Source organism: Tympanuchus pallidicinctus, unplaced genomic scaffold, assembly GCF_026119805.1.
Source record: "Tympanuchus pallidicinctus isolate F22 unplaced genomic scaffold, pur_lepc_1.0 scaffold4, whole genome shotgun sequence".
NCBI classification, from domain to species: Eukaryota; Metazoa; Chordata; class Aves; order Galliformes; family Phasianidae; genus Tympanuchus; species Tympanuchus pallidicinctus.
This window is the reverse complement of record NW_026294758.1, coordinates 8,327,604-8,350,053: the sequence shown is the minus strand read 5'-3', so window position 1 is coordinate 8,350,053 and position 22,450 is coordinate 8,327,604. Positions and strand designations below refer to the sequence as shown.

General features: G+C 36.0%; 1 protein-coding gene across 3 annotated transcripts in view; it reads right to left on the bottom strand.

Moving 5' to 3' along the window:
• Positions 1-3,212: 3,212 nt before the first annotated feature.
• CEP120 (centrosomal protein 120) overlaps positions 3,213-22,450 on the bottom strand; it is a 38,699-nt gene continuing 19,461 nt past the window's right edge. For all 3 annotated transcript variants that reach the window (XM_052700876.1, XM_052700877.1, XM_052700878.1), the window contains 5 exons: positions 19,560-19,721; positions 16,822-16,944; positions 15,249-15,347; positions 5,868-6,013; positions 3,213-5,199 (listed from right to left, as the gene is read on the bottom strand). In XM_052700876.1, coding sequence (XP_052556836.1) covers positions 4,962-5,199; positions 5,868-6,013; positions 15,249-15,347; positions 16,822-16,944; positions 19,560-19,721 — 768 coding nt within the window. In that variant the 3' untranslated portion in view covers positions 3,213-4,961. The remainder of the gene's footprint in view (positions 5,200-5,867; positions 6,014-15,248; positions 15,348-16,821; positions 16,945-19,559; positions 19,722-22,450) is intronic.

Sequence of the window (22,450 nt, the reverse complement as noted above, 5' to 3'; positions counted from 1 at the left end):
TTCCATGAAGAGCAGTGCCCTCTCATGGAGGTAGATAGACCTACCAGTTCCTTCTGGCAGTGTTATTGTCTTGATCTTGACATCCTGCTTAGTCTGTTTATTTAGAGTTATTAGCCCCATTTCTGCTGTGAAATCACCAGAAAAATCGGGATGCAAAATAAACCTGAGCATACAAAACATCATATGCATACACATCAGAAGTGTTAAATTGCTGTACAAACATCAAAACTGCTATACAGTTTAAATAAAAGATTCTCGATGTTGCTTGACTGATTCCTAGTGAAGCAGGAGGGCTCAGCAGCTTGCACAAAACAGGCACTAATATTCATGCAAATGTATGAGTATTAGTGGCTTAAAGTGCTAGCTTTAAGAATGAACCACGAAGCTGTCTTACTTATTTGGATGAGAAGTTACATGTCAGTTTAATGCCTGCAACAAATGGTCTTCCTAACCTTCGTGTGTAACTCTGATAATAGAGCAAATAATAGCTTACAGTGCCCTGCAGCCCTCATCTACAACATCTACTGTATTATCATCTCATTGCCCAAACATCCTTCTTAGGTGAAGAACACGAATGGCCTGGGGTAATGGTACAACCAGTGTCTCTTGATGGGAGAACAATTCAATCCTACTCTATCTCCAGAAACAAAACAAAAAATTCCTTCACTTACAACTAAGCTATTAAGCAAATAAAAAGCACTGAAGGCTTACCATTACCGCTTCAACCTAAATTCTATAAAATGCCTACTAGCTTAATTTGCCTGCTCAACTTAAAACCTGATGATTTAATTTCATTGCTCTAAGCACAGAAAGGTCTGGGTCAGAAGAGACCTCATAGACCATCCAGTTCTAACTCCACTGTCATATGCAGGGACACCTCCCATTCCATCAGGGTGTCCAAATCTCCATCCCAGTTCTGGGACGTGGCACCCACACTCTTCTGTGCAGCCCAAATTTCAAGCACATATGCAAGTCTTTCTTTTACCTTCAACTGCATTCCCTGATAAACAGCCTCTCCCCATCTGTACTGCAGATCCGATGACTAACAAGTAATCTCTGAAAACAGTTGTTCTATCCTTTTCTTGGAGAACAGCTAAATCCACAAGCAGTGCACAGTAGCTGTGCTCTACTCTCCCTGTTAAAAGTAAGCCCATTTAAATGTTAATGCCTTATTTTGTCAATGCAGTTATGCCTCATCAAACCTCTTTCAGTCAGATATTCCGTAACACCATACTTGCACAATCATCTACTTGCTATGTATATTGTTAGAAGAAAACTTTCTGTAGCAAAACATAAATTGTTTAAAATGATGTCAAACTACTACAAGTATTTCAGTTGCAGGAAAAAAAAAAAAAAAAAAGTACTGGATGCCACTTTTCCAGAAATGTTGTTAATGAGGACTATTTTAGTCTTTGCTGATGAGGAACAACAGGCTGTAGCATTTCTTGAAGCTAAGAACAGAAAATAACTGCTTGCAAAACTTCAATGACTCACATTAGAGCTGCCATGGGGTTGCTAAACATTTCTACATCAGAAAGTCAGTAAATTATTTTTCTATAGATTAGTCTCTCAAACTTGACTTTTTTCTTTTTCTTCTGAATGCCAAACTCCTGACTGCTTCTCCACCACAGAGACTTCATATCTGGATAGCTGACATCTGTAAAAACACTTCTAATGAAAACACTACTAATACAACCCCCTGGGGAAACAAATTAAATGAGATCTAAGTATGCAGCCGCCTTTCTGCAGTTCTGCCTGTAACAATAGCAGAGCTGGTGCTTCCTATCCAAGACTTGACACAGGTCATGATCACTGAGGCACAGTAGTAGCAAAATAAATAATTGCGTAAATATATACAATATATTTATAAACACTTCAGTAGCACTTACGAGATATGATAAAGGACTTCCATCTTTAGCCATGCATTAAGTTTTATCTTGGTGGATGGAAGAGAAGAGCATTTGTATTGCAGTGCAAGAGAGCAATGCAATGAATACTTGAAAACTCAGTGCCAGATGAAATATTGCTGCTTCCCTGCAACAGCAGTTTTGAAAACTCTAGGGTTGAAAATGTTGGGTAACTGCTAAAGTATGGAAACAGTAGTTACAGCTTCATCCCCAAGTACACAACATGCTGGAAAGATCTATTCGTAGCCACGTTTTAATAAACCAGTTTTAGAGGAAAACCTTTCTTCTTGTTTCTATAATTCTAAGATTTTTTTCACAACGCATTTCACTGCTTGAACAATTAAGAATTTAGAGAAATTTTCTGATAAAGCCTAATAATAAGTGAAGAAGAGCTCAATTTCCTTGTAACAGTTCTCAGAATCTCAGTTCATGCTCCTTATGAAGGTGCATAAATAGATATTATATGCAGATTTGCTGCTTTGCTACACACAATTTCCAGCAGGATTTTTTTGCTGGATAAGTTAAAATAAGCTTAAATGGTTTTTATTCTTGCCACAAAGAGGGATTATGATAGAAAATAAGATAATTTTTGGTTTTATTTTTAATAAAAACAGTATTTGATCTTTCCACTGAATTGACTATAATGTTTAAAATGGCTTCATGGCAACAAAGAGCCCATGGACTCCAATGTAAAAATATAAAAAAGCAGTACCAAACTGCTGTCTGCAATACCTAACTACTACAAATATGAATACATATTTATTTCTAGATTACTTCAGAATGAAAGACTTCAACCTTTTCCTCATAATTTGAGTTGAAATATAAAGCCCAAAGTATTGTTCACTATTTTATCCTAATACAAATAATGAACTTGAAGCATAATGGCTGCATGACCAAAAAATTGCTAAGGAATTAGGAAGACACTGTAACACACATGCCTGTCATCCTGTAAGTACTGAACTTTCAGGAGACAAAGTGGTCCCAAAGAGCTTAAAATAGCAGCTTGAGGCATTTTTTCCTCCTAAAAAAATAATAAAAATGTTGACCTACTGTACATTTTACTAAATATTTTGATTTACTAGAAGAAAATTAATCTGTATGGCTTCTTTCAAATTTTACCACCTCATGACTGTTGTTCCCTGTACAAATCATGGAAGAGACTATCAGAAATTGAAGAAATGAAATTAACTTTGAAAGTCAAGTGATCAGTTTCATGGTTCCAAGCACCAAAGACTGTCATATGACCTACAGCAATAAAAAAAGTTTTGTTCAAATAAATAGAAAAAAAAAAAGAAACACAAAGTCTTTAATACTAAAAAACATGAGTTTATTAAGTAATGTAATACCTGAAAAATCACAGAATCGGTTAAAAAATCACCAGTCATGAAAATGCTATTAAACACACTCTGCAATCTGTAAGTCTAATGGACCCCCTAGTGTTGGAAAAAGAAACTGCACGTCTTGTAAAAGAAGCAATTTCAAGAACAACGTCTTCCAGTCTTCTTGGTAAGAGAGAAGAATCCCCTGCTTCATTTCCAATAATGCAGGACTATGCAACAGTGCATGATCATGCATCAATGATAACAGAAGCACTAGCATAAAAGCTTAAAATTACATGCCGTGGATTTGTGCAGGATTCATCAAGGTGTTACTTGCTTTACTAGTGGAGTAGAATCTTTCCAAACACCTTCACTTGAAAAAATGTAGGTGTGAGAGTATAAGTAGCTACATTAAAGCTTTCAGCGGCCTAACACCCAGGCTTTCTTATCAGGAAATGGGCCCATACTAGGCATAGTCAGATGCACTATTCTATGGTTTACACCATGAAAAATAGGCATGGTTTCATAGGTTTACACCATGAAAAGGCAATACACGTACAGTTGCATCCATGCAAGTTCACAGAAAAAAATGCTTTGCATAGGATCTGTTATGCTTTGCCTGAATAGAGATATTTAGTGCTTTTTCAGTACCCAAGATTCAAACTGAGAATCATGGCAACATGACAAAAACCCCCATTAAAAACACAGTGCTGTAGGTTTATGTAATTAGTCAAGTCCATGTGAATGATTTTAATCTACTCAAACAGAATGGAAGCTAGAAAAAAACGTTTTCAACTACTATGCAGAAATTAACATTTCTCGTGGATCTTTCTTCTGGCTTTGAACTATTTGAGGCTATCCTTTTCACACTTCAACAATCAAATAAATCATACAAACAGCAATGAGAAAACACGGGTTGAAACACACGTTAAAGAATTGCAAACTGAGTAGACTATGATTGACAAAAGTGTCTTTACTTAGTAAAGCTCTTATCATGCATGTGCCCAGCATCTGAAGTGTTTAAAAATCTCTGAATTAAATGACTCAAACATCATTTGCATACGTATTTATGAACAAAGGCTGGGTTCACCCTTACAGTCTTATGTGCAAAGCTGCTAGGACAAAGGCATTTTCATCCTGTATGATCATACTAGTTACTTAACATTTCAATCATTTTCAGTTTCACAAGGTTTGGGAGCTCCTTCCCTTCCAATTAAATGCCTGCCTCTAAAAAGAAAGATGAACTGTAGAACATAGCTATTTTCACTGCAGTTGCAGAAGTGAAAATTGATTAGCTTGTCAATTTAATAGTGACATTTGTCACTTTTGCATTTTGGGACAAAATTAAGAATTTGATCATGGAAGAAAGCTGATGACACTTCTTCCTAGTATAGTTGAGGAACATTAAAAAAAAATAAATTGAAATACTGACCAAAAAGTTGAGAACAATTATTAAATATTTTAAAAATAAACCCTGCCACAATAGTGGAAGGAGTTGTAGAAAACACTTCAGAATATGAACATATTTGCATGTGTAGAAGTACAAAAACACTAAAAACAGCCACCTCCTCTGAAACTTACAACTTCACTTAACATCACGCACTGCAAATATTGACACTGACTTCAAAAACAGCTAACAATGTGCAAACCTATGCATCACCACACATTTTTGAAGAGGAAGGTTTAAAAACATCAGTAAGCCTATTCAAATTCAGGCTGTTTTGTTTGTATGGTTTTATTTAGTGGCATTTCTTTTTGCAATAGCCTCTCTGATTTGACGATCAAGTTCACTTACAATGTGGTCTTCATGATTATACACTCCTGTCCTCAACAAGGTATCCCTCTCTTCCATCAGACGTGAGAGATAATCATCTATGTTCTCATTTGATTTTCTAGTATGAAGACTCTCCACTTTACATGCAGAATTATCTCTAGCATCTTGAAATTGCTTTCTCTCTTCTTGTTGCTTTAGCCTGATGTTGATAAAATGGAAGAGAAGAGAGGATGAGTGTATTAAAAACTGCTTTGCTTTTCATACGAAAACAAGGCATCTGCTGAAATAATTAGTAAAATAAACAAATTTATAAAAGATGAAAATTTACCTTGTGTATATTGAAATTAATGGAAAAAGACATAAATGAGGTATTATATGATAGCTAGAGTACTTCTCTTTAAGATGAGTGCATAACAGTAATAATTACCACCAAAGCTCCTATTTTGATTTTGCAAATGCACTCACATTACAAGGTTTTGATGTACAGTATTAATGCTGACAGCCATGAGGACAACGTTAGATCTAAAAATTTAATGTATCCCAAATAAGGACAAATATCTGCCTTTCCCCACACCTCCCCCATAATACAGTTCTTCTTTAGACCTGACGGTTCAAAACAGACACATACAAAAAACGTTGATGTTCTACAACTACGACAACATTAAAACCAAAGTATACTGACATAGATTTTCTGTAGTACAGTGCTGTAGCATTTTACAGATTTGCAATCTTTACCTAAGGGACACCAAAACATATTCTATTACTGGACTGACAGCCAATTATAAATGATTTAACCAAACCTTTTCTTATTCAGAGGCAGAGTTCAAGAAGGGAGGAAAAAGAGGAGTCTTACAACTGTTCTAATACCTGTTAAGTTCATTTCTGATATCCTCCAGCTCTTGTCGGTCTGTTTTCCCCAGCTCTTTTTCTTCTGCTGCCAAGTAGCATAGCCTCATGTGCTCCAGCTCTTGCTGCTGCTTTTTAAGGCGAGCCATTGCATTTTCTTGTTCACGCTGATGTGTGAAAGGATAAAAGCAACTCAGTTATCTGCATGGTTATACATGGAAGTGCTTATTATAACAACACAAGCAGAACTTCAGGAATGAAATCACAACAGTTAAATTCCCAGTATTAGTAGAAGTGCAGAAGTTAAACAAGATGTCTTTGTTGTTGTTATCCACAGTATTGTAAAGCTGTTACAACTGCAGTAAACCTATCCAGAGCAGATCACCTGAAGTCCAGTCAGAGATACCTCTCCATTAATGAAGCAGCAAAAGTGGGACAAACCCACTTTTTGAAGGTAGGAGGACTACAAACACTAGCTTAATCTTGTAAATAGAAAATTTGTGAAACTGCTGAAGATTCTCAGATATTATTATTATTATTATTATTTTGCTATTTTGAATTACAGATTATATAAAATAATGTATTAAATAATAAAAAATACACTGAATTACACATACAAAATGCTAAGTATCTGCAGAAAATTCCCATTACTGGCCCTGCAATATCTACCATTAAAACTTCAAGGATGGATCGCCGAGGTTGCAGTTTATGTTGAATAAATAAACCTTAAAAACATAAAACTCTGGCAAGGTTTCCTTTTACAGTTTTATGGATCTATGCAAAGCATTAGCTAATTTATTTGGTGCATTTAATCCAACTAACCTACCTATTCTGCAAGTCTGCTTGGTTCTAAGTTTGCTTTTTGCTTTAGCATGTGTATAGAGATGAAAAACTAGGGTTGGAATCACCTATCATTCAGGGACATAATTGTCTTAATGACAATTATGCTGCATTCTCTGCTTGTTCTCCTCCCAGTTTTGATAATACAACCTTGATTACTAACTCTACACAGTCAATAAAAAAGAAAGCCTGAGGTGAAGTATTAGTTGATTCTGTAGTGACACAGAACAAAGTAGGAGAGGGTCACAGAATCATTAATGTTGGAAAAGAACTCTAAGATTATCTAGTCCAATAGTCATCCACCACCAGTACTGCCCACTAAAGCATGTCCCCTGAGCTCCTCATCTACCCTGTCCTTAAATGCCTGCTTGGGCAGTAACTCCACCACCTCCATGAGCAGCCTGCTCCAGTGCCTGATCACCCCTCCTGAAAAGAAATTCTTCCTAATATCCAACCTGAAATATAGACAAACCATAAAGCGTGAGCCTACTGTTTAGTTTTGATATCATTCTGACCTCAGTTCTTTAACTGTTAATACAAAGTTTTATACTCATTACTGCAGCAGAAAACTATTCTCTTTCACGGACACGAGCATATTCATTATACAGCCAACCTAATACTTTCTGAAAGAATCTAACCCTCGTTGTCAGCTATCTCGGTCATAGGCATCTTCAGAACTCCTTGCTGATAACCATTAAATAATAATAAAATCCACATTTTGCAAGGAATCAGAGCAAAAGCTCTAATTGTTAACGAGAGCAGCAGTGAAATACGGAAAACACTCATACAAGATTACATGGAATCACAGGACGAACGTAACCAAAGCATTTTATTTTTATACTAAATCCAAAATATCACTCAGGCATATTAAAAGCTGCTACTTCAGTGAGATGGGTCAAAATGACTAAAGAGCAATTTGCTGAATTTGCAGATACTAGTAATCAAGACCACAAGAAGGAATCTTGCCAAGGAGTTTCTACAGTTGATAGAAGTATAAAAAAAGCCACTCAGGAAAGATAAGACCAAAGTCCTCCCTTTTCCATCAAGACTTTGCTGCATAGAAGAGGTACAGTCTCAGAACGAAGTAAGTCAGGTTTTATAACAGAAACCAATAAATCTGCACAGAAAACAGTAAGGCATCATTATTGCCAACAGATATCTATCCAAGAGTTGTACAGAAATCCAAACACAAAGTTGTAAGACAAACTGGTCATGTAATCCATCGATCAAATTGATGCTGGCAACCAAAGAGTAACAACCACCTTCCACTTCATCTCCCTCTTATTTATTAAACTGAGTGGAAAAAAGACAAGCATACACAGACATACAAACCTCAGAAACATCCAGGATCTACCACTGGAACCCATTTCTACGCAGGCAGTAGCTTTCAGACAGCAAAACCAAGTTTCCAGTACACAGTGTAGCAGGGATCTTACTGGCAGTAATACCAGATACTGCTCACGACACACACTGAACTGGGTTGTTATAATGACAATGCAACAGAAATTTAACACAACCAAATTAGATAATGAAGATGGTGCATTTGATTACCCTGCTTGTCCTGAGCACAGAAATATGGAGGCAGATCAATATTTATTTATTTGAAACCATGACTGTTTGTGTTGCTTTCACGAGACCTGCAGTTCTTTTCAAAATGAAGCAAATTAAAAATACTGCCAGATTTCAGAAAAAAGTTATTGAGATTTAATACTTGAAGCAAAGCACAAAACAGACTACATTAAGCTACATTGAACTGTTACTCAATTTAAAATTCTAAATCATATCCAACCTCAGAAAAAATGTTGCACTGTACAAATCCACAGATTTGCCTGTCCCTACAGGTAAAGCATCTGTGCAGTAGTTCAGCCTGCTGACCAGCTACTACTCTTCCTGGTCAGACATTAAGTCTGAAGAAACATGTCATGCCAGAAAATACATACTGCTGTACACAGACAGACTGCCTACTCAAATTCTGCTTTTGAAATTCATTTGTCTTGTAGGTTAGTTTTCCTATTGGCTTTATCTGAGAATATTGGAAATCTTGAAGGCCACCCAAAAGATATGTAAGAACACAATACACAAGAAAAAGGCCTTATGTGGAGGAAGAAATCCATGCTACTCAGAGGATAGACATTTTCTTAAATGAAGTCAGAAACCCAGATTTTCTACAGAAAGGAGGCCTTCTAATGTCATTTTCTCCTTTTCTACCTATGCTGATGTGTAGATATGATTAGTTTCAGTCCAGTGAAAGTGGTTAATGATTAGTTTCAGTCCAGAGGAAAGGCTGAGTGATCTGGGTCTGTTCAGCCTTGAGAAAAGGAGACTGAGAGGGGACCTGATCCAGGTCTATAAGTATCTGAGGTGTGGGGGGCAGAATGAATGGAGACAGGACAAGGGGAAACGGCTGTAAACTGCAGCACAGGAAGTTCCGCACAAATGTGCGCAAGAACTTCTTTACAGTGAGGTGACGGAGCACTGGAACAGGCTGCCCAGGGAGGTGGTGGAGTCTCCTTCTCTGGAGATGTCCAAGACCTGCCTGGATGCCGACCTGTTTGACCTGCTGTAGGGAACCTGCTTTGGCAGGGGGTTGGACTCGATGATCTCTGGAGGTCCCTTCCAACCCCTACAATTCTGTGATTCTGTGAATTGTTACAATTGTGAGAAAAGGATGAACTTATTTGGGAAAAGAAAACTTGCTCTTCACCTCAGTGAATTCATGCTCTAATTGTACTCAATTTTAAACTGTAACTCCTGTCATGGGAAGCTAGATATGAATGTAAATTTGTCCATTTTATTTTTCGTTTTTTTTTTTTTTTGTTTAAGTCTCAGTAATTGTAGGAGACAATTTTTTTTTTTTTTTAAAACACATGCCAGGCAAACATAACCTGAAAACCAAATACTGGAACACTAATGCAAACAGAGGAGCACTCATTATTAGCACAGCAAGACGTCAACTGGCCAGGAGAAAGTGGTACCCTTGCCTATTAATTACTTCAGTAGATAAAAATGAAGCACATAATACATACAAATCTACTATGTGACTATCCTGAGTGGAAGCATTGTAACCCAGTCCTTTGGCTTGTAGGGTGTTACGCACATCTAATTAGGTAAGATTTTGAAAATATTCTTCAAGTCACATCTTCAGAGAAAAGACACAACAGTGTTGGCCTGGAAACAGAATTATGATTACAATTTGATACCGCACTATCCGTGGCAAGGAAGTTCAGTGATTCAGAGCTTTCTGCTGCAGTAGCAGACTGATAGCAAAAAGAAAAAAAAAAATGAAAGAAGTAAACATTTGAAGAAGTATATTCTCTGAATATTCAGAACAAAGTCCTATGCTAAGTTTCAAGAGTACATTCTTTGCTCAGGACAGTATCTCTAGATTTGTAGGGAAGTAAGGGTTAACATATAGAGTATCATGTTATCTTTTTCTCCATTAAGGAGAAAAATTTTCCAGTACATTTTGTTTCCATAACACTGAATGGGGCTTCTTTCTAGGAAAGTGCAATTAGAATTTTAATGTGACTAATACAGCTGCGATGTAAGCATGACAAAATATTTATCACTTTCTTGTTTGGGAATAATGAGGGAAATGAGATTAATTTTAGTCCTGTCATACTGCAAAACAGCAATTTCTGTAGCATGTTAGAAAGTGTCGTGCAGTGATCCTGGATAATACGGTCTTAAACCAGAAAACATTCAACAGAAAAAATCAACAGTATTTTCTGAGGAAATATTTCTGTAGCACTTAGCTTAAGTTACAACTCAGGAACTAAGACATGAAGGCAAGTGACAGGGATTATGCTAGTTCATTTCTGATGGATCCTTCAGATAATTTAAGATACGCACTTTGTAATACCTGATAAATTTAAAATATATTTCCCAAAGCAAGTTTTTGACTCTTTTAAATGTCTACTGGTTGTTATAGGGTGAGTAACAGTGCACTTGCTCACAGACAGCCAAAAAGATTTGCTACAGCCTGAGAGAAGGAAGAATTCCTTATTCACAGTGGTGGTGCTGGTGCTGCCTCCTTTGTGAGAGATATTCAGGTACTGCATCTACTTTGCTGTCACAGTTTAATAATTCATTGTGCATTTTTTTAAACCAAAGAAGAAACAGAATTCTATTTCACATTAGTATTTAGAATTTAGCAGAATTTACTGCATAATCTTCTAAAAAGGCATTATATTTATGAAATAGTACTAATACAGTACTAATAAAACTAACTCCAACATCTTCATTCTGTTCTGTGTTCATTTAATTTAAAAACAAGAATGTAACTGAATACATCAAAATGTGTATGGCAGTGCACATAACCTTACACATAAACATATTTAAAGCTCTTATGGCAAAATATTTATGTGGTCATTTATGCTACTTCCAGAGAGAATATGCTCTTACAGTATATTCTATATCAGGGACCATTTCAGATTTATTCCTAATCACTTATTGTACCCAGTCAGGCTGCTTTAAGACTGAGTGAGAACCACTGAAACTCTGCATAAATTCAAATCTCTACAAGACTGTGTATTTAAATTTCAGATAAGGAATCATTGCAGAATCATCATCTGCCGGACTAATGACAGCTATAGAGAGAGAAGTTAAGACTAGAAACTCTGAACACTTGCAAACTTAATTCTTGCATTACAACCTGAGTATCAACAGCCACAGTACTAAAGTAAAGCAACAACAGATGACCAGGAGGACCATCTGCAAAATGCTTTTAATTTTCACCATTTGAAAAGTATTTTTGCAGTATACAAAATTGGCATAGGTACTTCCTCCTTCATTACCCTCTTAGCTCTCCACGATGCTATTACTCCTTTCACTTCTTATCTTTTTTTTTTTCCAAAGAGTGAAAATGAAAATTTACCAATACTCCTTTTTTTTTTTTTTTTCTTCCTAACTATCATTTTGATATTGTGCCATCCTTGCCTTGATTCCCAAAAACAAAGTCAAGCCAAACAGTGCACTAAAGCCACATACTATTTATCAGATTGTTTCCTTCATTGTTTTACTGCTTTTATTCATTGGTTTGCATGTCTAGCATGGTCCTTGAGAGCAATATTATTGTTTTAGGGCTGGCATAGCAGGAACTTAAATTGTGTTTTGGAGAAACACTCAACATTAAATAAAAATTAGCCAGCATTAAGAAAACAAAAATTTCAATTACAATCAAACTGTAAAAGAACCCCTCTGAGCCACCAGGTGCTTTGGTTAAGAGGCTCTTCAATCAAGGAAGCGCAATCTTTATTTTGCCATGGCTGCCTATAAATCCAAAAGGGAGATGTAAACATACATACACTAGACTAAACAATGGCTAAATAGCGGCCACTATTCAATCTCCCACTCACACATACCATGCAAGTCTGTGGGAAAACTTACGATTGAAGCTAAAGAACTCAAATAAAGTTTTCTGAAAATAACCCAGAGCTGACAAGTCAGTAGGAGGGCCTGGATGGTTTCAAGACACAGTTTTTAACCAGGAATTGGACCTCCAACTGTTTTCTCCTTTTTTTTTCTTTTTTTTTTTTTTTTTAAAAAAAGCGAAGATTTATATCCCATCCTTTGCTATATTAGTCATAAATTAATCAAATTAATTACTGAGTGGATAAGAGGGAGACTAGACAAAATAGAGTGAATGTCAGCCAGCCAATAAGATCCACACTGCTTTAAGTAAATGCATCAGTATTGGTTTGAACAGATCTGTAGGTCACAGAAACAACAGAAGTCTTAACTGAAAAAGCATTTCTCCCAGAACACCGAATATGCATGCATGTACTTTGAAATTACGACAGAGACTACCAGCTGCTGAAAATGACACTTCTGCTAGCTCAGGTGTTTGTTTTAAAACTGGTTGGTTTTTTTTGTTTTGTTTTTAACAGGTTTAGAGTCTAGGACCTCTGCAATTTTGTACAAATGGTTTAATTAATTTCACAAGCAGGGCTCGCACACACAAAACTTGGTACATTTTGTTTGTGTAGGTTCCAACAAACATTGAAAGACAGGTTTTGAAACCTGTAGAAGTGATGGAAGTTACCTGCATAAACACAGGCTATGTAGCTAATTTGGTTTTGTGTCCTCCTAAGCTGAAAAGGGGTGTGATAACTATTAATATAGAAGTAACAAAGAAGGAATAAAGAAGCTAGGTTACATTCAGGTGAAATCTATTTTCACTCAGCATTACAAACTGTGCTTAAATTCAACTGCCTTCTATTCTGTTAAGCACAGGTCATGTATATACACATGTGTACGTGTGCTTGAGGTTTTTTGTTGTTGCTGTTACCACCAGTACAATGTTTTTAATATAGTGCAGTGTTTTTTAACATTTAAAACACTGCACATGGAGAAGCTCAGGGCATATTCTGTTGACAGTTGAACACTTTTTTTTTTAAAAGCCTATGCAGTACATATCTTATTGTCCAAAATGTAAAGACATCAGAAATTTGTGCTAACAAATAGTTCCCAAGTAAAAGGAAACTTTTTAATTAAAGAAACATTGACTTTTATGGTTGCAAATCAGGACAGCATTTTACTAAATGCTTAGCCTGTAGAATTATGCTTCTTTAATTCACAAATTGACTGTACTAGGTCACCTTTGAGTAATGGAAATCTCTATTTAAACATTTTTTTGGCAATAGGCACAAAGCATTAGATCTCATTTCCAAGACTTACCAGCTGGGTTTTGTCATTAACATTTATTAACAATCTAAGATATGGCTTTCAGCGTCTAATCCTCACTACACAAATGTTTTGTATAGTTCTCCAGAGAGCTTTGGTGTGACAAATTACTGGCACAGATTACAGCCCTGTGGCTATTCACCAGAGGCAATGCAAAATTAACATGGTACTAATCCAATTTAAACAAGAAATTGGTCAAACTATGTGCAATTGCACAAATCATCTGAACTAAAGCAGATCTAGAATTCCTGAAGCAACACTTTCCAAATTTATATTTAAAGCACAGTAAATGGTTTTTGATCAGCCCCGCTTTAACTTTTATTTGGCTCTCCAAATACACTTAAATCCTTTATCAATAGACTAAGTATAAGTTGAAGCATGGGAATATAAAAACATAAGAAACCACTTTTAAAGGGTTTGTTCTTTAGTATAGAAGTTTTAAGAAGAATAATTCATGGTATATGAAAGCTTGTTTTTTGGTTCAGATTTTTAGGAATGGGGTCAGCTGAAACCATCCACATATTACTAAATTCAGATCATCGTGTCCACAGTGATAAAACTTACAATAAAATCTTAATGACGATGATATACAGTCAGTTTTAATCTGGCAAGCAACAATATTTTCCTTGATTCTGCAGGGATTTTTAAACATGGCATTAAGAAAAAAATATCCTAAACATTTCATGGCAATTCAAGAAATCTTAATCAGAAAGATGAGATTTATTCTTCTTCTATCATCTTGCCAAGAACAGACATTTCAGAAACTGGAAAGGAAAATTCATGACTCAGTAGGCAAAAAAGGATTAATTTAAAGACAACAAACAAATACGAATTTTTAATAGCAATTACACAGCATGTTTACTGTCTTCAAAGTAAAACAAATTCAGCTATTAATTAGAAGAAGTGAGATTCTTTCCTTGCTCTCCAGAAGACAAAAGTTCTAAGAAAAAGAATGAAGTAGGGACTATAATTCTTTGAGGAAAAAAGTATCAAGAGACATAGTAAAAGCCTTTTACTAAACTTGAATTCTTTAGGCTTACATCTGTGTCCCTGTCCCTGGTCAGTAACAGTGAGTAATGATTTATTAATTTGTCACAGCCAATGAACATGCTTTGTCACTCCTACGTATCACAGCTTAGCTTATGTTTACTGCAATTCATGAAAAAGGCAATCAGAAGAAGACAAAAGCATCTACAATGAGCATCTACAGTCCTCATCTTCAGTGAGGACAAAGCTGTTACTACTGCAAGTTTGAACAGAGTATTGTTAAGTTGCATATGTATGACTGTAATATGTGTACAAAAGCACTGTCAAAACAACAAGTAAAAAGAACCATGCCACTGTAGTTTCAGAAATTAGGATTTCCAACAGCAGGAGTAATAGTTTTCACCCTCTGTTTCCTTTTTGTTTTTTATTTTCTCCAATTTTATATCACATCACAGCATTCACCAACTCTTAAATCATTGCTTCTATTTTTGGTTTTAATCTTTACTCTTCATTTCTGTTAAAAGTGGGAATCGCTAGGACTGTTACTGACCAAGACAGCCAGGATGGTCAAAGCACTTTCTTTGGAAGTGCTGGCTGAAGTCACTGGGAATGAGACAAAACATTTCTTTTTTAAACCATGCCTGCTTTCAGCGAAACCAACCTTCTTTGCTGACCTGAGTTATGCTCCTTGCTGAATGTAACGTCAAACTCAGATGGGTTTTACTATCCTTGTTTTTCCAAATAGAAATGTAGCTCAGAGCTTGAATTTAATGAAGATGAACAAAGCACTAACATGAGGAAAGCTGCCAGTAATTAGTAGTAACCGTAAATAGCTTCCAACACGGCATTAACTTCATTGTGTTGTACACTGAAAGAAAGCAACCTGCATACCTGTTTTAACCTTGCAAGTTCTTTCAAAGCCCTGGCCCACTGTTGTTTGTAGTGGAGCTTTGACTTGGTAGCTGACTCCAACTTTCTTTCAAGTTCAACCTAAAAGCAATTAAAATCATATCAGCTGAAGCAATAACAGCAGTAACAATCACTGAAAGCTGTATATATACAAAGGGTATGGTTTAAGAAAAGTGTTTATGTAGTGTAGCATACAACATCATCTAAAGCTGTTATATAATGTAACATAAATATTATGGCACATGAACATTTTCTTGTTTAAAACATAGCCTTATTTTTATTGGATAGTCATCTATACAAAAAGGAAAAGATTAGTTTTTAGCACTAAATCTACTGATGTAACCTTTTAAATTTAAGATTCTCAAATTAATAATCTCCTCTCTCCACCCCCCACACCCTCTTTTTTTTTTTTCTGTTTAAGATTATGAACTTTAATTTAACAAGAATGCATGCTGATAGACAAATGTTGCCTTTAAAAGGTGTATAATTTTTTTTTCTTTTTTCCTGGAGCTGATGGAAGATGTGTTACATTCTTTTCTTTGAAACACATCTCTGTTCAGACCTTTTTTTTTTTTTTTTTTTAAAGTCTACGCATATAGTGGGTATCTCTGATCTTACTGTTTAAATCATGAATCTAAAAAACTTCTTAAGCTCTACGAAAAATAATTTGCTGCACTTTGCAAAAATATTCCAGTATTAAAAGTATTATTCAAAAAATTCCAGTATTAAAAATGAAATTAAAAAATTCATGAAATGAAAGTAGATATAAAGTACAGAGCAGGGTTTCCCAAAAAATGAAGCATTTCTATCAAAAATCTGAGACAATGATATTTTCTTTTCACTGGAAAAAAGCTATTTAGCACTACATTTATGAAGACTTTTTTAAAAAGCAAAAATAAGAAATTTAGCAAAATATTTTAGTTAGAAATTTTATGTCTGTACAAGGAAACATTTTGATCATTTGCTAGCATTTTAGAAGCCATTCAACCATAAAATGACATGCAGACTAGCTGCATAACCAGGAGTCTTTTATATCTGTTTTTTTTCCAGAAGATTCTGTCAACAATTTGACCCAAAATTCTCAAAAATTCCAGCCTGTATCTGTGTACAGAATATTTTTTGCTTTGAATATCTATATGCATCGGATATAAAGAAATCAACTTGAGACAGATAGGAACACGACCTCTGTCCAAAAATATTAAAAAAGAAAACAGCACACAAAGAAATAGCAGTGTAAATTAACCTTCACAAGAGATTGTACCTTTTCATTTAATTTTATGAACGGAATACTCAAAGTCCAAAGTAGAAATCATGACAATAGCAATTCATTTACATAAGCTTATTTCTTCTGACTTGGTCTCTAACATGACAGCTTCCTCTACAGAAATAATGCCACTTTTAGCCTTATCTATGAATATTTTGCTTGAGAAAACTGTTGGAAAAAGTAAAAATAGAACAAAATAGACATATCAACCAGGTTCCTGCAAGATCATTCTGCATCTCCCGCACCAACGGACTGTTGCAGTAGCTTTTAGAGACTGAAAAAACAAGATACCTTTTCTAAAGTGAGAAGATTTATTTCCGACTGTAGCTGGATTTCTGGCTTACTACTTTGCTGTTCCTTGTACTGCTGGAACTCCTTCTCCAAAATTTTGTACTTATTTTCTGCTTCACAGAGCTACATTAAAACAGAAACAAAACAGATACTGAGAGTTATACAGTCATGATTAATGATATATTGGTGATGGCATACACTAGTGTTTTAATAAGAATAATTTTAAAGAGGATCTTTGCTCTGTGCTAGAAAGAAAAAAACAAGTCTCTCCTCATACAAAAGAGGATGATTTATAAACACTGCTGTTTGCATTTCAAAGAGAGCTTTGCAAAAGAAACACAGAAGACAAAACTATTTGGATGTACACACAACTTTTAAAGAAAGCCAACAATGATATCTGCTATATGAAGTTCTACTCCTGACTAAATTTCAGGAGCATAATTTGTTTAGCAGTGTCTGGATGAGGAAATGACCAATATCTCATACAGCCAAATAATGATTTAAAAGGCTGAAGCAAACAGTTCCGTGACGAATGACTCAGTGCTGCGTACCTCTGCCCTCACTGTGTACTTCCAGACTTTCATGAAGATAACATAAAAAGAGCTTTGATTTCCTTTTTTCAAACGAGCATTTTGAAAAAATTAAGCCAGTATGTGATTATATTACTTTGCTACAAAAACTTAAACAAGTCAAAAGCTTAACAGCCACTTTTTTCTGTTGTATTGATGTTATTAATAAAACAACTAATAAAAATGTTCTGTTGATAAAATAACGTTACAGAAGAATGAATGTTTCTCAGCAAGAAAATGCTTCAAAGATTCCTTTTTGTTACAAACCTAACATTTACTATTTTATTAATATGTCAATGCTGTAATTCTTTGGAACTCCCAATTGAATTGCCCCAGTTTTTCTTACAAAACAATTTTTTTTCATTGATGTTTATTATATAATTTATTATTTTTAATAGAATTTGTGAGAAAGCAAAGATACACGTAAGCAGTTCACTGCAGTTATTTTTCCACTTATACCATGACAACTAACTTTGACAATGATATTGTTTCTTATCAATACTTTTTAGTAGATTTTAAAATACTGTTATAAAGATATGATAAAGACAATAATCAATGTATATAGAACTTCAGCAATAAGGTTTAATCTTTGTCTAAGAGTGTTTTTCTTGTTTTTAATATTCTCTCACGAGACCTCAGGCTATTAGAGAACTGCACAAATAAAGCAAAACCTTCATTTTCAGGAAATAAAAGTGATTCTTTAAGTTTCAAGAATCATTCTAGAGCTCACCTCCAAGCAAGTTAGGCTACAGTTCTTTATATGTAAGAAGCATGTATTTACACATCTCCTTAAAAGGTAAAAGATTAATCAAACTATATGCTTTAGAGTATTTCCAATTTAATCCACAACAGTCCTTATTGAAAGCAAGTACCAGAAAAACCATACTGAAAATCACATGAAAAAAGAGGCCCATGACAACTGGTAGCAATAGGGACTTTGTGCTTGTTCACACAGCAGACTTATCCCACATTGAGGCTCCAAAATTACAAAAACAAGCAAAAAACCCAGCACATCAACTCATAAAGACCAAGTAAGCCAACCAATCAAAAACCAACCCTGCATTTTTCCTTTAAGAAAAGTTTTTAAAAGTGTATCTTTATATTATGCAGGTAAGTAATATTTCCTCATCCTAAAGCACGAGAGTGACTCAAAATAGTGGGAGCCACACAGAAAGAAGCAGCCAGGATGATCAGCAGAAGGTATAGCCTTCATACAATGGAATACAAAACACAGTAGGGTTCATGTCTGGAAAAGAGTATGAGACACGCCAATGAAATTACAGGAATGGCATGTAGCATGGCACAAAAGGATTACTCACATAAATTAAGCTACAAGCTTAAAATGAACAAAATATATTTTAAAATACACAAACTACAGAGTGAACTATAAAATGCAGCCTCTCGCTCAGGATATATGTAAGTCCTGATGGTAATCCTGCTGTTTTCTATGCTTGTCCCAGTTGTTTTCTTTGACTCAAAATCTAACCTTTGGTCTGATGTATTGTGTCTATTTTGAAAAAGCAGTGAAGGAAGTTCAACTCTTATTAAGATATAATCTACACGAGTTTCTAAATATGCTCCAAAACCGTAGTGCTTTTATAGTTGTATGGAATTCCTTAACAGTCAGCAAAATGTAGGTGGGTTAGTTTTGTCAGTGCAAAAGACAGCATACAGGACAACAGAATGCCAAATCTTCTTTGAAGCACTATTTTCGAAACAGAAGACCACAACATGAGGATTACTGCCTCCCCACCATAATAAAAATAATATTTTGCAGTGAAAGCATAAAATGAATTGCAAAGTCAAGCTACCTAGACATTTTGATAGATGCTCATTGCTAAAAATTCATTAGAAGTTACTGAACTGTACACTGAAGTTCAGATCACAGCCACACACAACATATGCTTGTAATCATAATTTGATCTTCAGCATTAAAAAAAGTAAAATTATAATGACTGCATTGCAAAGTGGCCCTAACATTAAGCAGGACTGACAGAGATGGATCTCTTCACGTAATTCACTGAATAAATGGAAATAAAGTATGCATTAACAAACTGCCAGAATATGCTTGTCTAAATATCATTCCTCCACTTAACATATTTAATTTTCAAGTTTTATTGCTATAATCTTGAAGTAAATGATGTAAGCAGAACATATAAATGGGCATACCTGCTGTTGTATACGAAGCTTGTCTTCTCCCAGCTGCTTGATTTTTGATCTTTCTAGTTCAACCTGGTGGGCACATTCTTCTCTGGTTCGCCGCACAGAATCCTGTACCTCGTGCTTATTTTGTTCATGCTCTGCTTGCAACTCCTTCTTTACTCTTTGAATCTTAAAAATGAGACAGCTGCATTAATCCATAGGTGCAGGATCTTTCTTTTATTAGTCTCTTTAAGAAGTTACTATTTATTCATGACAAAAAATTATTTTCCATTTTTAAACAGAAATTGTATTGTTACTGGTACATACAATTTGTAGATTATTCCAAAAGTAATACTTCCTATTCATTTCCACAAAAACTGTAACAGATACAAGGACCACAATAACACTATTTGATAAAGCAAACTCTGAGCTAAAAACACTCTTTTTCAACACACCACCATTAGCTATGTGTTTCGAGCAGCTATGAACAAGAGTCTGTATACTGCACCTGTACAAGTCTGTACCAGGGGAAGTGACTCACACTGATGAAACACAGCACCCACTTTCTCACTGTGCTCACAGTCACTGCTTAGTATCCATAAATGTTCAGCAAGTGTACATGAGTGTCAGTGGCTGCCATTTTTTCCCCCACAGATGAATTCAATTCCACAGTTTTGCTTCATCTGCACTTCCATGTCAGACTCCTTTCTGTAGGACTGCCCTTCTGCTGACACCTGTCCCATGGCAACAACATGGAAGGGAATACTGATAGGGTCAGCCTCTACTGCCATACCATCGCTGCCTCTGATGTCATAGGCCAACATCATAAAACAGGAACCATTACTTTCAGAGCAGAACTTGCATATCCTCTTATTTCCTTCAGCATAACTAATCATCTTCCAATTACTATAGTTGGCTTACAAAAAAAGAAAAAAACAACAAAAAAACAACAAACCAAAGCTATCTGTGTGTCTATTTGTTTCCTAAATTAAGCTGCAATTTAATTTTCCACTAGCAATTTAAAAATTCAAAATTTTCCTTCAATACATGAATAGCAAATTTTCAGCTACAGTCAAGACAATGTCTTTAGTTCACTAAGATGCCACTCTTCAAAATGAGAGCACTGAAAGAAGTTCCAGCTGAGCTTAACAAGAGAACAATCTTTGACATGATTGAATTCCCTAAAAAGATGTTACTGGCCTGCATGACTGCTAGCTGAATACAAATCTCTCCAAATTGCTCATTTCTCAAACTGTAATTGCTAACTAAACTCTACGTAATTTTGTCTAGCCTCCTTTAGAATCCACAGATTTTTATCACTCCAAACTCTCCAATTAGAACCTCATTAAATTTAAAGCAACTTTTGAGACAAAGGTGTATGAGAAAAATAGTAATTATTTTGATTGAATGTATTTCAGTCTGAATAAAACAATCACCAGACTTTGTACACAGAAGGTAAAGTCAGACAGTTTACAGTACAAACTGCACTCTGGGTAGTATAAAGAGGTCCTGAGGACAGAACAGGACACAGGCTCCAACAGCCAGTCCCTCTGTGGGGACTTGACCTTCGTTCACAAGCAATGGATGGATAACAGTCACAGAATGGCTTAGGGTGGAGGGGACCTTAGAAGTCATTGAGTTCCAACTCCCATGCCCCGGGCAGAGCTGCCACTCACCAGATCTGCCCACAACCCAGCCAACCTAGCACTGAATGCCTCCAGGGACATGGCACTCACAATTTCTCTGAGCAGCCTGTGCCAGTGCCTCAGCACCCCCTAAATAAATATTTGCCACTTAATTTGTAGCCTAATCTGTCTCTTTTAATTTAGTCATTCTCTCTTGTCCTGTCGCTATCAGTGAATGCAGACATACCTGGGATTGTCCCAACTTAAGTGCAATATCTTGCACTTGGCTTTTTTGAACCTCATTAGTTTTACACAGGCCCATTTTTCAAGCCTGCCTCCATCTCTCTGGATGCTATCCCTTCTTTCTGTTGTACTGACTGCACCAATCAGCTTGGTGTCATGAGCAAACTTGCTGAGGGTACATTCAGTCTCACCATCTATGTCCTTGATAAAGATGTTGAAAAGCACTGGTTCCAAAACAGACCCCTGGGAGACACCATTTGTCAATAGCCTCCACTTGGACATAGAGCCACTGACCACAACCCTCTGGCTGTGACCATCCCACCAGCCCCCTGCCTTCTGAATAGTCCATCCTTTAAATCCGTATTTCTCCAATTTAAAGATGAACCAAAACCATAGAGTCATAAAATCATTAAAGCTGGAAAGACCACTAAGATCAACACATCATCAACACAATACCATTAAATCATATCGCTCAGTGCAACATCTACTCTTTCCTTAAAAATCCTCAGGGATGGTGAGTACAGTACTTCCTTGAGCAGCCTGTTTCAATACCTCACTACCCTTTCTGAGAAGAAACTTTTCCAATCTGAATATCCCCTGGCACAATCTGAGGCTATCATCTCTCATCCTATCACTGTTACCTGGTAGAAAAAGCCAATGCCTGCTTCACTACAACCTCTTTTCTGGTCACTGTAGAAAGTGATCATTTCTCCCCTGAGCCTCCCTTACACAGAAGGCCACTTGACTGGTCAGGCACTGTCTGCCCTTGGTAAAACCATGCAGGCTGTCTCGGATCACATCCTCATTTCCCATGTACCTTAACATAGCTGCCAGAAGGATCTGCTCCATAGTCCTCCCAGACACAGATGAGAAAACCACCAGTCTGTAGTTCCTCCAGTCCTCCTTTCTCTCCCTTTATTAAAAATGAGAGTGATGTTTCCCATCTTCCAGTCATCAGGAACTTCACTCAACAGCCATGATTTTTCAAATATGATGGAGAGCAGCTCAGCAATGACATCAGCCAGTCCTTCAGAAGACAGGACTCATGTT